The sequence below is a fragment of the Malurus melanocephalus genome, unplaced genomic scaffold, assembly GCF_030028575.1.
Source record: "Malurus melanocephalus ecotype Western Australia unplaced genomic scaffold, MMel_1.1 scaffold_102, whole genome shotgun sequence".
NCBI classification, from domain to species: domain Eukaryota; kingdom Metazoa; phylum Chordata; class Aves; order Passeriformes; family Maluridae; genus Malurus; species Malurus melanocephalus.
In genome coordinates, this window is record NW_026623334.1 from 966,690 (window position 1) to 983,072 (window position 16,383).

At 41.4% G+C, this 16,383-nt stretch overlaps 2 protein-coding genes across 2 annotated transcripts; one reads left to right on the forward strand and one right to left on the reverse strand.

Moving 5' to 3' along the window:
• Window positions 1–646: 646 nt before the first annotated feature.
• TRMT2A (tRNA methyltransferase 2 homolog A) lies at window positions 647–8,141 on the reverse strand. The gene is made up of 11 exons (XM_057369071.1): window positions 7,138–8,141; window positions 6,313–6,421; window positions 5,660–5,841; window positions 4,716–4,830; window positions 4,363–4,478; window positions 3,687–3,798; window positions 3,116–3,238; window positions 2,758–2,833; window positions 2,151–2,267; window positions 1,830–1,926; window positions 647–1,500 (listed from the first exon to the last, which is right to left on the reverse strand). Exons 1-11 carry the CDS (start codon window positions 7,716–7,718, stop codon window positions 1,212–1,214), a joined length of 1,917 nt encoding a protein of 638 aa, XP_057225054.1. The 5' UTR covers window positions 7,719–8,141; the 3' UTR covers window positions 647–1,211.
• Window positions 8,142–8,231: 90 nt separating this feature from the next.
• Window positions 8,232–16,383, forward strand: RANBP1 (RAN binding protein 1). The gene is made up of 6 exons (XM_057369070.1): window positions 8,232–8,315; window positions 10,114–10,250; window positions 11,203–11,360; window positions 13,164–13,292; window positions 15,233–15,298; window positions 16,228–16,383. Exons 1-6 carry the CDS (start codon window positions 8,301–8,303, stop codon window positions 16,350–16,352), a joined length of 630 nt encoding a protein of 209 aa, XP_057225053.1. The 5' UTR covers window positions 8,232–8,300; the 3' UTR covers window positions 16,353–16,383.

Below are 16,383 nucleotides of genomic sequence, written 5' to 3' on the forward strand. Positions count from 1 at the left end.
CTCATTGCTTAGGGAAATATTGAATCACTTTTTTGGTGAGGAATTGAATGTTTMTATGGTTTAACATAGGAATCAAATTTTTTTTTAACTGGGATTTGTATTTTTACTTAAATTATGTCAAGGTTGGGAATGTTCCGTTGGAAATGTTCCAACTGAACATTTGGCACCTGTTGTCACTGGAAAGGTGGGGTATCAGCACAACTGTGGGCTGTAGTAGAATTGTTTTGTTGTTAGGTCATATGAAATAGGTATTAGATGTACGTTCAGTAAYTTGAGATTTCAGATGTTATTCCTGCTACCAGTATGACTGTGTGTTCTGTAAGCATGGAACAGTCATTAATGAGAGCTGCTGAGTATCTGCAGTGTGAATCCTGACTGGAGAGCACTTTGTGTAAGGGTGGTGATCTTAGCCAGGGGTTTGTCTTCACTCTCTGTAGATGCATGGGCAGAGCAGTGTGAGGTGCTGGTGTCTGTACAGTTAATTTCTGGCTGTCATTTTTTGAGCAGTCACCTCTCCTGTAGTAGTGTGTTGTAGGAAAATTAATAAAGGCTTGTCTTGTCAGTCTGAGAATAGGACTGACTTCAACTGTGGAAAGTAAATAAAACTGTGGAAAAATAATAATTTTTATTATTTTATTAAACTGAGTTTTTAACTTCCTAGTGAAGGTGTAGCAAGTCAATGATTTATGGAAGGGTTAAGGYTGCTACACCTTTACTTGTTTACTGAAAAAACACGGCACAGTTTGGACACGGGGCAGACCTGAATGACATACTGACAGGTCCCTTTAACAAGTTGACCTGCTCTAGGAATTGTGTGTGTGTGTGTGTAGATATATATATGTGTATATATTCATATATATGTACAGAGGCAGGAAGAGCAAAGCAGGATTTGGCCTAATCATATGTAATTATCCTGTCCGTGGAAATGTTCAAGCCCAGGTTCGATGGGGCTCTGAGCAACCTGGTTGAGTGGAAGGTGTCCCTGCCCATGGCAGAGGGGTGATTATGAGATGATCATTAAGGTCTCTTCCACCACACCCCCTTCTGCAATTCTTTGATAATAAAAKTTAACTCAAACTAGGATGATGAAATAACTTGGAAGCCTTGGAACTATTCTGTTGTTCAGAGATTTATTACCTGGATGTTACAGAGATGATATTACTGATGCAATTAACAAGCAGAAGTCGTTTCTGCAAAGTGTCTCTCAGGAGTTAAGGTGACCCCCTCTCTTGGACTGCAGTGTCCCCAGGKCCAGCAGCTGCCTGGCTCCCATCCCTGTCCGAGGGGCTGATGCCATCCATGCCCTCAGAGCCACACGTTGCTGCTGTGCCCTCGYTTGCAGCAGGTGCTGCTGCTGCAGAGCTGCCGTTGGCGTACTCCACCCTCTCAAAGAAGATCAGTAACTCACAGTGCCTGGTCTGAGGGAACAGATCCACAGCCATGGCTCTAACGGGGCGGAAAGAGGCTCCTTTCACCCTGTTGGAAGGGGCCCGGCACAGGCTTGACACGAAAGGGAAAGAAGGGGATGAAGAAATGTATTAGTATTTTAGTACACTCATCATCACTGCTACTCAGCGAGGTTTTCCTTCCCCAAGCCTTAATTCCTTCATAGGGTTATTCACTACCCCCAGAATATCCATTATGACTTGTGTATTTGGCARTACCATTCCAAACCAGCTGCAGCAGCTCCCAGCTGTTTCTGGTGAAAGGTAAGCCTCAAGGAACATGGCTTACAAATAAAAATCCAGCAATGGTCCCCCCTYTTCAAAAAATAAATATTTTTCTTCTTACCACGTCTACTCAGTCAACTTAATTCAAGAAACACTTACTCCACAAAGTTATTCATTGCTGCTCTGGGATTACAGGAGACATAGATGAGCTTCTTCARATGTTCAGCTCTTCTAAGGGCAAGAATTACCTTAGAGTCTGGGTGATCAAAAACAAGACAGCTGTTCACTGGTTCTGTGTGCAGCAAGAGCCTCACAGAAAAATGCCAGGTTATACTCCAGCATGAACAAGACTGCTGCAAWGTGCAGTTGCTTCACGCTACACCTGAAGCATCCACATAATTTATCACAATGGTGTTTTCTTAKGTTTCCCACCCAACACCCATTAAGAGAACAGACTTAAACCTTAATTGGTGAACTTACGCAGCCCTGCTCGCGGTGGATCTACAATCGTGATCAGGTTCTGAGGAGCTAAACTGTTCATTAGGGAAGGAACAATATCTTCTGCCTTCCCACAATAAAATTCAATATTACTCAGTTCTGTAAGTAAAAAGAAAATATGAGAATACCTGTTTAGTCAAAACATCTTTAAGTTCTTCACCTTAGATATTAAGTTCTAACACCTCAGAAAMTACAAATTATTTAGTCTACCCCGAAATCTGTGTAATTTAAACAATCACTGTTAACTTCACTTAAACAACAGTACTTTGAGCATCTTCTATTAACTGGACTAAAGCAAAAATCCCACAAAAACTGACTATGTTAATATTTTCTTTAGAAGAGTTAACTGCAGTTKCATCTCAATTTTACACTGAAATAAATGTTTTACTTTTCAAGAAAAAAAAGCTGTTCAACTGGAAAATTGATCTGGTAGGCTACAGAGGTATTTGTTTTCAAGAGCGATTAAGTGTTTAAACCGGACAAGATCACTATCAACAACATGTAATTCCAGGCTGCTTAGATAAGGTAAAGAACAACTGGCTSTACAACTACTCCTTAACAAAGGCCTTAGCATTTCAGCTTAACTCACCATTTATCTGGGCATTTGCCTTGGCATCCTGCACAGCTTCTTGGCAGAGCTCAATTCCAATTACCTTCTTCACTTTCTGTAGAATCAAAGGAAAAAGATCCCTCTGTGGTATGTATGTGTGAATTTAACCATCATTCATAGCATAACGGGGACTTTGACTGGTACCTAGGCTGCTGAACACAAGGATGAGCTTTCATAATGATGTGGTAAAGTAGCTGCAGGTGGTTCAATTAGAAATTAATTAAAAAAATTACGATATAATCTGTTGCATTTCACATACATCAGATATTTTCCTTCCCTGTACCCACAACTAAAAATAGGTATAAAGTGGCTTCTATCCAGAAGAGAAATTGCTGACCTTTGCCAAAGAAATCCCAATGGTTCCTGTCCCACAACAGATGTCCAGCACAGTGCTCTCTTGGCTCAGTTGTGCCCATTCCCCGATGGCAGTGTACAAAACTTCTGCAGCTTGTGTGTTCACCTGGGAAATTAAGTTTCCAATAGATCTACTTCTTCATAAACAGTAAACATGTTTTAATGAGTCTTAGTAAAGCCAGTTTTCCTGTTTCAAAAAATCAAATCATTGTAAGTTACAAACATATTTAAAGTGTTGGAAGGGCAGAAATAAGTTTTGGAAAAGCAAACAATCAGTGCTACACAACCCCTGAACTATACTGTTGCATGTTCAGTGTCACAAAAAGGCTGCCATGAAACAGGAGGAAAAGAATAATGAACTTCTAAATAGAAAGGGTTGTCTTCCATGTGCCCCCATCAAATTTACAGTTATTCACTGCTTTTACAGCCGAACATAATACTCACTGGTTTTTAATCACACCTAATATATAAAAGGCTAGGTATCAAATATCTTGTTCCACAGCATTAGTCAAGCTCAAGGGTTAAATAAGCAGTTTCGTGTCATCCTTACTTACTTGGAAAAATGCATGAGGAGAAATTCTAAATTTTAGGCCAAGGAGTTCTTCRTATATGTACTTATCACCAGCCACATGCTCCAAAGGCAAGTCTTCCAAATTGGGAGATTTCCTAGGGGTACAGRAGGAATGGGGAGACAACAAACATGTTTGTTACAACATYTACCAAAGCTAGTCATCCTAAAAATTGYAGTGCTATATTCTAAGCAATAACATTTATCATCTGCTCTTATAGACTCTTCTTGGCCATTTATATCTCACAGTCTGCAAATACTCCACTCATGTCCGCAGTACGACCTACACTGGCTCTGGATGAGGATGGTATGAGCCTTGTGCTCTATGAAGGATAGAGAGATTAAAAATTCGCATACTTAGGGAAGAAAGAAAGCAGAAGTTACTGGCTAATAGTAAATACTCATCTACTGCAGCAAACACTTCCACAGCTTGACAGCCAGCAGTGACTAACCACTAAAATGCTACCTGCCTTTTATCCAGAGAATGGGAAATTTCAGGACTCTCTTGTGGAAAAGGTAAATAACTTCAACAAATTAGTAGCAACTGCTGCTGCTTCTATGAAATGGATAAAACAATGCTGTGAAAGTGCTAACTGCATTTTTGCAAACACCAAAAATCCWGCCACCAYCAAAATCCCCCAAAGAAAAGTTAARGCMCTCACCTCTGTCCTTCCTCCACAAAGTACAGAGAAGTAACACCACTGCTCTTTCCCATCCCTTCTGTGAARTATTTTGCCAGAGAGATTTTCAGGTTGGCTAGCTCTTCTTTACTCAGTTTCTAAAGGTTTCATTTGAAAGAAAAGAGAATAATTATTTTAGTAACTTCAAGATACGATTTAGTGAATTCCTTGTTCATTTCCATGTATCGTATTAGTCTAAATAGAATTAGTGATSCAAGGTAAACTGCACCAAGGAATTCTTCTATTTCTCTTTTGCATGCACAATTCATAAAATCAACTTTAAGTCATTCTAAAGCTGTAAGTCTGGGCTGCACTTTACGTATCAAGTGAAATACCTGAGGATTGAAATAAGCAATTGCCATGATGTGGCCGCTGCGGCTGGTCCGGACCGTGAGCTGTTTCCAGTGACCTTCATAGGTTTCGGGGCTGTACACSGAGTAAGGAGTTGACCTGCAATGTGCAGAAGCTCAGTTACTTATACAGGACATTATTTTTTTGCATAACATTAAACAGTTTATTGAAATAAAAGATCACTGTGCAAAGTGATGGGGAAAAATGTTAAGTACAGAGACTACAGTGATTTGTCAAGAAAAGAATGAYTTCCACATCTCAACTAAGAAAGCCTAATGGGTAGTATCTCCCAAAGCAAAATCTGCCCTCTTTCCCATTTTAACCCATGCAAAATCACAGAGAGGCAAGAGGCAGCCTCACACTGCACTGAGAGAATGACATAACTTTCCATAATGCTTGAATTAGCTTCTCTGCTTCATACCAAGTTCAGACCTTCCATCTTCATGATTCTTCTGAGGTTTCCATTTCTGACGATTTAACTACTTATTAAAGAAATCATCCCTTTTTCTAAAAAAATACTCTTCCTTAAATGTACAACTTTTGGTTTATTCCTTGCTGTAGGATGATTGTTCTCCTCATCCAAGGAAGCAATGGACCTTGGTTATTCAATTCTTCAAGTGTTATTTCTGAGTATTTCTCTACAACTAGTGGAAGAAGCWCCTGAGTAACACACACCTTTTCACTGCAGACCTACACATCCCACTGCTTGCAATAAAGTTGTGTTCAGCTGGTACCTGTCCCCCCATCTCTGAGCAGCTGAGCAGGAGCAAGGGAAAAACACCCCATGATCCAGGCACAAGGTGGAAACAAAGAATCACTAAAATTTGAGACCGGTATATCTTAGGTCTTAAAGCTCAGAACAAACACTATAAATATTTTTGATTAAGATATCAAAACCTTTATGATAACTCACTTTACTTATGCTCACCTTATGTAGTCTTGGAAAGCTTTTACTACTTTTTTGGCAATAGCAGGAATGTGAATAGTATCAAATGGCTCCACTACAGCACATGTACCACCCTTATATTTGCCAAGACGACAACCCACAGTTTTGTCTTCTTGATTTACACCAATCCCAATCAAGAACTCACATTTGTTGCGATATTCAGTCTAGATTTAAAATAAAGTTATGTAAGATATTTACACAGCATTTATTTGTACATGCCAAGTTTCTCCTGAAACAAAATCTCATGTGGTTAAGTGCAWTTGAAAATGGAAACAGAATATTTAGCTCATATGGAAGATATTCATGGATTCTGATGTGTGTGAACTAACAGTAACAATGAAATCAAGTATTAGTAAACCTTATTTAAAAAGAAAAATAGTGCCTCTGTTAAGGAATGTATTAATTTACAAGACAAGCTTGCAGGGACAGCATATTCTAAAGAAAATCCAGTTATCAATTTATCTGTTTCCTGTAAATATTTCCATACAGCATTTACATGAAACGCAACAGCATCTAAAATTCATCATTTATTACAAGATGAATACTCAGTTTATCCACTCTCTCCCAAGACCAAATAATAAACATAACCCTCAGCTCATTAACTCTGTTCCACACTTTACCTGAGATTACGTTACCTGTAAGGGCGATGCTTTCACTCCCTCCACTGGGCAACATAATTTATTAAACTTCTGCTTCTGCAGGAACAACCAGGGTAATAAAGCTCTGTTGTTATTTCCTATTTCCCTGCCAAAATCAGAAACAAAAAATGTAAAGCACACATTTAGAAAAATTGAGGTCAAGAGGTGCACAAGACTTCTTTTTTGTCTTGCTCTTTTTTGTATAGGGCACCAAAAAGCATCAGATTATCACATGGAAGAGTGTTTCTTCCAGAACTTTTTAACAGGCAATCCCTCTCCCCTTATGTAAGAGCTGTAACCTGAAAAAATWAAGGTTAAAGGTAGTTATAATGGTTATGCACTGGATTTATCCATGTACCCATGCATGTTAAAGAATAACAGTTTTATCCAAGGCTAGAGACAGAAGTGATACTTTGATCTACAAAGACCAGGCATAAAATTTTGAGGGGATTTTAAAAGAGAAACTCCTTGGAGTAATTTGTCATCTCTACAGATTGATTCTCTCTTACACCATTTGACAATGCCCTTTTTTTTAAGGRCACAAACATCCTTCTGCTTATGGAACAACAAATTTGAAAACCAATTCCCCTTAATTCAGCAATCTTTTGAACGTGACCAAGAACATCAGAAGCACGTTTTGTCAGAAGGAACAGCTTTTAGGCTGTAGCATYGCGGGATTATCTTGTAATTACTTTGACAGGGGATCTGAGTTTTCACCTACCTCTAACTCACTTCAGTTTAGAGGTATCAATTGTTGTGAATTTAGCTACATCCCATCATAAGGCCAAGTCTTGCACACATTACGTTACAAACAGGAATTACTTTGTCAGCTTCTGCAGCACTTGCTCGCACTCCTGCTTCTTTTGGGCCAGCTGCTCCTCGTAGGGCACRTTCCACAGCGGGGTCACCACATCCGCGATCCGCTTGCTCAGAGGTTCCTCTTCGGAGGGAGCCGGCCGCTTCGCCTCTCCCTGCTCCGAATCCTCTCCTTGCTTCCTTTTCTTGGCGATGGGGTCGGCTTTGGGCTTGGCCAGGCGCACGCTGAGGTGGCGGCTCTTCCAGAGCGCGCCGTGCAGCACCCGCATGGCCTTGTCCCGCTCCTCCTCGCTCTTGAACGTTACGAAGGCGAACGTCTGCTTCCCGAAGAGTTTTATCTTGTGAGGATTGAGCCCGTACTTGGCAAGGAACTTTTTCACGTCATTAAACCCGATGTATTTGGGCAGGTTCTGTATCTCTACTTTATAGATCTCGGAGGTGAACAGGTCTCCTTTRATGTATCTGTACACGTCGGGGCTCTCCGCGGAATCTTCCCCGGCCTGGCTGTCCGGCTCAGCCCCATCTCCAGCCTCCGGCRCAGGAGCCGAGTCACAGTCGGGCTCGCAGCACTCGCGTCCCTCCGCCATGGTCCCGCCAGCCCTCAGCCACCCCGCGCACCTCCCGGGGCGGGGCCGTGGCGTCACGGACGTACCGCTGCGACGAGAACCACGGCACAGGAACGATCTGGTTGTTATTTAAGCACTGTTCCTCAGCGCTGCCGCTCCGCGAGCCCGGGGACACCTGCGGCCCTTAAGTATAATAAAAACAGCAGCTCACACATCGCCCCTTCCCGCACGCAGTCGCCATCTTGGGCCGAGAAGCGCGCGCTCGCCGCCATGGCGCGGGGGCTGATGGGAAAAGCGTCTGGGAAACAGGACAACAAAAACGTTTCTGAGGGGGCGGGAGGGGCTGTGCTGGCGATCGGTCCCGGGGGTCGGTGACAGGGCCGGTCCCGGGGCCGGTTCCGAAGGCCTGTGCGGGATCGGTGTGACGGGGCCGGGGCGGGCGGCTCTCTGCCGGTGCCGGGGGCGGGGCGCGAGCGCGGGGCTGAGGGRGAGCGGGCGTTTCCCATCGTGCCTTGCGGCGGCGCGGCGCGGGCTGCGGGAATGAGGTAAAGGCGGGCGGGGCGCGCGGCAGGAAGCGGCGAGCGGAGCGCGGCGACCGGGCCCATGGCGGACACCGTGGTGAGGGGCGGCCGCGGGCCCACGGCCGGGCTGGGAACGGCGCGGGGGAGCGGGCGGCAGCGGGGACCGGGGCGGGAGAGTAACGGAAACAGGTGGGGCCCGGGCGGGGGGGCTGAGGCGGGCGGGGGGAGCCGAGGTCGGGCAGGGCCCAGTGGGGATGGACGCTGGGCCTCACTGGGGGCTGGAGCGGCCGCCTCCGCGGGGCCGGGGGTTTGCGGCCGCTCCCGGCACGTGTGGCCGCTCGGGCCGGCCCCTCCGCCCGCCTCGGCAGTTCCCCTGTRTGAGGGAGCCCGAGCGACCCGGACTCTTTCGGGTGGTCCTTTTCCCCCTTTGCCTCCTTTCTTCTTGTGCTCCCTCTTTCCGCCCCTCCCCCGGCCCTGGTGGCCGGATCCCTCCTGCCCCGGCAGTTCCCCACGTGCTTTGTATCGCGGCTGGGCGGGATCGTATCGTGATAACGGGATCCACGTTCTCGCATGTGGCTGCTGTGAATCGTGCATTTCTCAAGGTCTCTGTAATTAATTGCTCAGGCGCAGAACGCATGATGAGTTACCAGGCGGGATGTGCTACTTACACAGGAGGAGACAATGTATAAAAGTTTGGCTAACATTTCTTTTCCTATTTTTTTTTGGAAACAGATGTGACGTAACACCTTTCTTGCTTTTTTTTTTCCATGCTGGAACACCGTGGACATAAAACTAGGGATAGCTTGCGTTTTGATACAATTGGATTTTTTTTTTTTTTGCAACATTTTAAACCTAATCTTCCCTTGCTTCCTTTTTTTTCTCTTGTTTACTATTTAGTAAAAATAGACTGCTTTATTCCAGTTGCTTTATGCACACATGGTGTATACCTGCTCCGTAAAGGACATTGTGAATAGAACCTGTAAGAGTGAGCTCTTCCATTTGTAAAGTAAAAATATTATTTAAAGAACTTCCATGTATAGACGGTTTTTCCTTTCTATTACTCAAGTAGCAACAAAAATCCCAAACCCGACTCAATTCCTTTGACCTGAGATAGCAGTTTTGTGGCTTTGTTAAACTTGCATATGAATCTCCCTCCTAGGCTTGTATGCTTAGTGCTTCTTAGCAGTCCATATGTATAAAGTACTAGAGATGTTTATCATTTACCTACTAGTCACCTCGTAAAAAAACATTCTTAAGCTTAACAAATGCTCTGACAGGTTCCTAAAGAACTTAAATAAGAAGTGTTGTTTTGTGCATTTACCTGTGACCTAGAGTTYCTTGAGGAATCTTAAAGCAAGAAACCTGAATTATTTCATTGGTGTTACAGCTGTGCCTCAAAATAYYTTTGACTGTGCTGACTGTGGGTGATTCTAATCTRTAAGACAGAATGATGAGCTTGGGATGTAATGTGTCCCTTAAGCTGGGTTAGGCGGTKGCTTTGATGTTGTGTGGGTTTTCTGTTTTTCCCATTAACAATGGGTCATTAGGCACTAAGAAACAGTAGGGCTTTAGTAGCATAAAACACATCATGTTTGAAAAATTGTTGAAGAAATTATTTTTCCATAACCAGGAGCTATTGCCCCAAGGCCAAGCCTCTGCACAATTCATGAATGGTAGGATTAAAATATTTAATAGTTCATGAGCACCTTTTTGTTTCTTAGTGTAACTGTATGTTGATGTGCAAGTCACTTGTTTTCAGCTATGATAATTATTTGTTACTGTTACAGGGTTACTAAGATCTAGTTACTGAAAAGTCATAAATGTTTTAATTTTAAACACAGRTAAGAGTTCTTCACTGTTTGGGTACATAGCAAGTTTGTATTTTCTCTTTTCAGGAAGCTCATGAGGAGCATGATAATTCTACTGAAAATGCAGATGATTCTAACCACGACCCTCAGTTTGAGCCCATAGTTTCCCTTCCAGAGCAAGAAATTAAAACTCTGGAAGAGGATGAGGAAGAGCTTTTTAAGATGTAAGTAGAATATTTCTCTTTATTATCTGAATGCTCATTAGGCTTAAACTTGACAGTGTTTATAAAAAGCTGAGTAACTTGTTAGCAATCCAACTTGGTTGGTCTTGACTCTGATGTCAGAGTGGGAGGTGATTGATAATGCCCCAGGAAAATGAAGTCTTGAACCACAGAAGGGAATTGATAGTACAAATCTGACTTTAGCACTGTTTAGCATAAAAGAAAATAGCAACTTAGGTAATAATTATTGAAATTGTGACCACAGAATGTAAAACAATTGTCTTGGGAAGAAAGAAATGAGATGTATATGGTGTGGCTGCCATGCATTCCTGGATAAAGGGTGATGTACCAGATACTGAAATAATATTGGAGCATTAGTGGCAGTTCTTGTCTGTTGTCTTCAACAGAATTATATCCTTAGGTTGTCAGATCAGGATAGCTGGATCTGCCTAAGAAAAATGTAGTGTAAAGGGTTAAGAAGTAYTTTGAATTTGATACCTGGTGTGCTTGCTTTAAACAGGTTTAAAAAAATCTGCTTTTACTTAATCACAGARTGTTATTGCTCATCTGGAAGAGAGATTTGAGTTCTGCTTATACAGATTCTGGTAATAACTGAAGTGATGGTCAGTTTTTGAYRGGTAGCRTGATGAGCTCTGGCTRAAGCAAAAGCTCTTAATTAACTTCCTGAATTTAAAAGGTTGCCTATGCCAAATAAGTTTATCATCCCCTAAGAGTGTCCAGAACTTGTTGAAATTACATAATTCCTAATATTTAATTACTTGATTCTAATTTATCATACCGGTTTCTAAATGCGTATGTTGAAGTAGAACAAGGAATCTTATAAAAGGAATAGTTCTTGTGTATGGCTTTTAAAAATAACTGTGCTGTTCAGTCAGGTGGGGTGTTTTAATAAATATTTTGACATGCAGGCTAATGAAATTTTCTGTTCTCTAAGGCGAGCAAAGCTCTTCAGGTTTGCATCTGAGAATGACCTTCCAGAATGGAAAGAACGAGGAACTGGTGATGTGAAACTCCTGAAACACAAGGAGAAGGGAACAATTCGCCTCCTTATGCGAAGGGATAAAACCCTAAAAATCTGTGCAAACCATTACAGTATGTTATACATCGTTATACTTATTCTTGTTTGAAAAAAATAAGCATGTAGAATTTAAGTATGGTTGTCTTTTGCTCATCCTACAAGGCTTCAGGCATCAAAAACTATGAGGGGTTATTTTTTATTAATGGAAGGAAGCTGGAGACTTTTTCCTGCAGAGTCTGATAGACGAAAGTCACTTTAAAATTTAGCTGTGATAGACAGGTATTTATGTGATTGCTTCCTCTGTGTGTGTGTGTGTGTGTGTGTGTGTGTGTGTGTGTGTTTTAATGATGAATGGAGTGTAGAAAACGTGGGATTTAATACTGTTGGGATAAGAATTTAACGTATGCTGGCTTGCTTTTGTAAAAGAGTGAAAAAAAACATGATGTAATAAAATGTACTACTTTGAGCTAAATGTTTGAGTTGCTAGGACCAATCCCTTAACCATTAGAAAACAGAAACTGGGTGCTGAGCTAATCTATGTCTGCCTTTCTCTGCTTGTGAAATAAACTGAAATGAATGTGTTATATTGGGCTGACTCATTCAAAAAAGAATCCTCTTTGAATTAAAAAAGCATTAAAGAGCAAGGCAGACTTGAAAGTCAGCACRACTTGGAACAAGTAGGCTAATTTGGTGATGCTTTGCTTGCTTTGGTGATACTCAGATTTCTATATGAAGAGTATATAGTGCTCTGTGGAGTTAAACTACATTTAGGTAACTTTAAATAAGAAGTAGCTTAATGGAAGCCTCAGTAATGCTTGTTTCCTTGGGCAGATAGATCCTACCAAAAATCAGACTGTTCAGAGGACACAAATGTTTAGTAAATGGAATGGCAAACATGAAAGCAGTGTAGTCACCAGCCAGCAGGAATAAATCTTTTGTTTAGGGAAATAAATATTGCACAAATGCAAGACAGAATTGATGAATTTATAGTATTCATGTCAAAAGTTGTTTCGTTTCTTTTCCTGGGAAAGCTGCTCTTGATACAGATTTGTTTATTGAATTTATGCTGACTCACACTCAGACAAAAGGACTCCTTATTTTTGCAAAGCATTAAATGGAGCAAAATGTATTTTGATCCCTTGGTTTTAAAATGCAAGGAACAGAGTCAACTCTTCAGATTTCTCCTGAACTAAACAGGACCCAAGGAGAAAAAAGGCCCTGCTTACACTTTGCATGTCTGTAATGTACCAAGTTGTAAGGTACTGTGGGAAGTAACATTTCAACTTCTCCAGTTAGTCAGGTGAAATAATTGCAGTGTCTTAGAGGGAAAGGGCCCCCTTTACTGGGGGGAACATGCAGATTGAGAACATACTKTGTACACTTGGAAGCACTGCATTATTCTGTAATATCTTGTAGAGTTTTAAACTGATGGGAGAGATACCTTCAATTAGTCATCGAGTTATAGTTCTTTTTAAGATTAATTTTTGGTAGTCGTTTCGGTATGCAAAAGCAAAATGAATGTTGTCTGTCTGTCTGGATGCCTTTTTCTCCTTAATCATTTGCCTGTGCTCAGTGACATTCTGCCAACAACTGCATCTCTTAGTATCACAGTTTTAAACAAAAATTGAATGCAAATCTCTCTCCTAACAGTAGTGAATCCAGTATCCTCTCACTCAGTAATGGTCTTGCATCATTTTATTTGACAATGTAAGGAAAAATATATATGGGCACCTTTGTCTTGTATTTATCCCAGAATAATTCTGTTACTTCTGTCCTTTATGTAACCATCACAGCTCATTGTCACTGAGATTTATGGAGGCTGGTGTAGAAAACAAATACTGTTGTGGTCTGTACATCTTTTATTGCTTTCCTTTCAGTCACACCGTTGATGGAGCTGAAGCCTAATGCTGGGAGTGACAGGGCATGGGTCTGGAACACACACGCTGACTTTGCAGATGAATGCCCCAAGCCCGAACTTCTGGCAATCCGATTTCTAAATGCAGAGAGTGAGTGGACTGGCATTGTACTTACACTGATTGTAAACTGTTGTTATCCTGCTTGTCTCAACACTGCTCTCARCCATTATTGAGCACATGCTGTATCTCATCCCTGCATGGTAGTGCTAGCTAATKAATTCTTTATCTGAGAAAAGTCTGGTAATCACTTAACTGTATCTGTTGACAMACTCTGTAGTAATTAGGTCTGCAGTAATATTTGTTTGGTTTCTGCCCTRGGCACTTATTCTAACCTAAGCCATTTCATCTAAGTGCAATGCCAATTAGAATAAAACTAAAGGCAGTTAAGAGACTCACCTGCAGCTTACTTTCATTTAATTCAGATGCTTAATTGTAGTTAAGATTAGATTTTTGCACTAGAAACAAGTACATCCTGACCTGATATTTCTGATCCATCTGCATTAGCAGAACATCTGAGTTGGTTTTTTTTTTAATGAAGTATGTAGTATCTTTTGTTTTGATTAAATGGAACTCTCAGTGAAAAGTGCTAGTCAGACCCATCAAACTAGTTGGKGGGTTTTTCTGGAATACCATTTAGTACCAGACCAGTAACTCTAGTTAGGGATCAGCTAGGATTAAATCAAAAAAGTGTTTGGGGGCAGAGGGGGTTTATGTTGTTCTGTTTTGTTGTTGGTCTGGGGATTTTTTTTTAAAGAAGCAAAATGAAAAGTGTTGCATTTCTTGCTTTACCATTTGCCCCACAAGTTTTGTGTGTTGGCCTCCTTTTCTCTCTACATGCTAGGAGGATCATAAAGTAGTGGTGTATGTTAAAATTTAATGGATTTGACTACATTTGGAYGAACTTAGTGTATCTTGCAATTTTCCTTTGCCTTAGGTCTCCAATGTCATGTTATTTAGCCAGACAAACCTTTCTGGTCCATCTGCTTAGTGCTTGTTTCATAATCAAATAGGAAATTAAAGGGTAATTATTTGCTCATTTCTGAAAAGTCTTTTCCCCCTTTCTGGTAGAGGCTGTTCAGCTTATTGAATGTTCTGTCTTGAGGGAGTAGTCCTTTCTTCCTGTTTGCCCTTTGCAGTACTGACTAAGCAGATGACAGGTGAACAGACATCAGTTTGTCCTTCAGGTGTCTCTCCTGTTTGAGATGCTTGAAAAAGAATCAATACACAGGCTTCCCTCTAGCTGCAAATGCCTTCAGAATTCCTGTGGGGCAACAGTGACCTCCAGTGGTCAGCCAGACCAGACTGGGATACCAGGCTAGTAGCTCCTTGGTCGTTCTGGTGTCCTTGCCTAATCTCTTGTTACTTGTATTACTTATGTAGAGCAKTATTGGAATTCAGTCAGCACTTGGAATGGTTATTGAACCAAGTGGTGGCTTAGACCAAAACATAATGAAGATTATGCATTGTTGGCTCTTGTAGTGAAGAATAGCCCTTGGGTAGAGAATCTGAGTGCTGTACTGGTGAAACAGGCATTATYRAATCTGAATGTTGTACTGGTGAAACAGGCATTATCTTCCTTTGCTGCTGCCAAGAACCCCAGTTATGGTCAGGCTGTAGAAGACTCTTAGGGTATAACATAACTGGAAAGGATGGTAGTTCAAAGCTAATCTTCTGTCTTTTGCATACWGATAGTTGTATTAGCAGTCTCTGACATCATATTCCTATTCCTTTAGGCTACAGACAGCTGGGAGTTGCAATAACACTACAAAACACCTCCTGCTGGCATTACAGTTGAATATTTTGCAAAATAAGCTGCTTTTGTAAACTTGCTGAAGAAGATAAATTGCTTTTGCACAGACATGTGATTGAAAAATTTTGCATCTTGTGTGATTTACTAGATTACTTCATAAGTCCCTCCCAATTTTGTTTACACAAAGCTTCTCCTCGAGTATCTTTAGTCAAGATTAGAAGTATTCAATGTTGTGAGGTGGTAAAAGTAATGAAAATATTTTTTATCTTCACTGAAACAGATGCACAGAAATTCAAGGCAAAATTTGAAGAATGCAGGAATGAAGTAGGCAAGACAGTAAAGAAAGGTAAGGTAGTCTTGGTGTAACTCGGTACCACATTTCCTGTATGAGTGGTTACAGCACTCTGGAGTGCTGTGTTCCAGCAGACTCACTCTGTGCTGAACTGCTGCCTTCAGTTCAGGTGCTTTTCTGTCTGCAAGAGTAAGAGCTCACAGGAGCGACGATGGCCTTCTTTCCMATAGAGGGCTGTTACAGTTGCTGTTGGGACATCCCTGCTTTGGAAAGGCTACCAGGGAAKTATTTATGGCATATAGTGCACAGATGAACTGTAGACTCTGCAGTCACAGTGCTCTTTGTTCCTTCTTCCTTCCAGGTCTCTTTCACAAATTCCACAAATTATATGCAAGTATAATATTTAATGTTTTCTATAGTTGTTAATCTGTATGAAGTTGTTCACAAGTCTCTATTTAATAGATTATTGCATCACCTTGTAGAATTTCCTGTGTGCCAAGGTATCTCACCAGATTAAATAAACACTTCTRTCTTGCTTAAGTACAGACTGCCAGTGGTCTGCAGTGTTCTTCAAGATACCTAGATTGGAATTTTCCAGTTTTAAGAATTCCTATCCCTCCATTTCAAACTGGGAAATTTGACTTGGCCTTTTTGGTTACGATGACAAGGAGCTAAGGACGTGTGTGGATGCTTTATTGGTAGCAGCACAGCTGGCCAGATACTACACATTCCTCAGTCCCTGTGATTAAGCCCTCATGTTGTGATTAACATACGAGTGGTATTTCTTGAATTCTGACATCTGAAGTAGTTACCAGAGGAAGAGAAATGAAATGAGTCACTCCAGTGGTCAGTGAAGAATGTCTTTATTTTTGTCCAACACCAGCTGTCTCTCCTCATTCCCCTTACYCTCTACTTCTTTACTCTTTCTAACAGGAAAATCCATTACTGCCTGTATGTAACACTTTTCCTAATCAATCTTTTAGCAGGCACAGACAAAAATGATAGTGCTGATAAAGTTGCTGAGAAACTAGAAGAGCTTTCTGTAAAGGAAGAGAGCAGAGAATCTGAGAAGAAAGAGACCAAGGAAAAAACTGAAGAAAAGCAATAAAATCATCCTGGGCCTTGCAGTTTTTCCTTTA

What these genes read in the sequence shown, in the direction of transcription:
- RANBP1 (XM_057369070.1), top strand. An exon ending in GAGGAAGAGCTTTTTAAGAT is followed by an intron (nt 10,251 to 11,202) that starts GTAAGTAGAATA and finishes CTGTTCTCTAAG; the next exon opens with GCGAGCAAAGCTCTTCAGGT. An exon ending in CCGATTTCTAAATGCAGAGA is followed by an intron (nt 13,293 to 15,232) that starts GTGAGTGGACTG and finishes TCACTGAAACAG; the next exon opens with ATGCACAGAAATTCAAGGCA.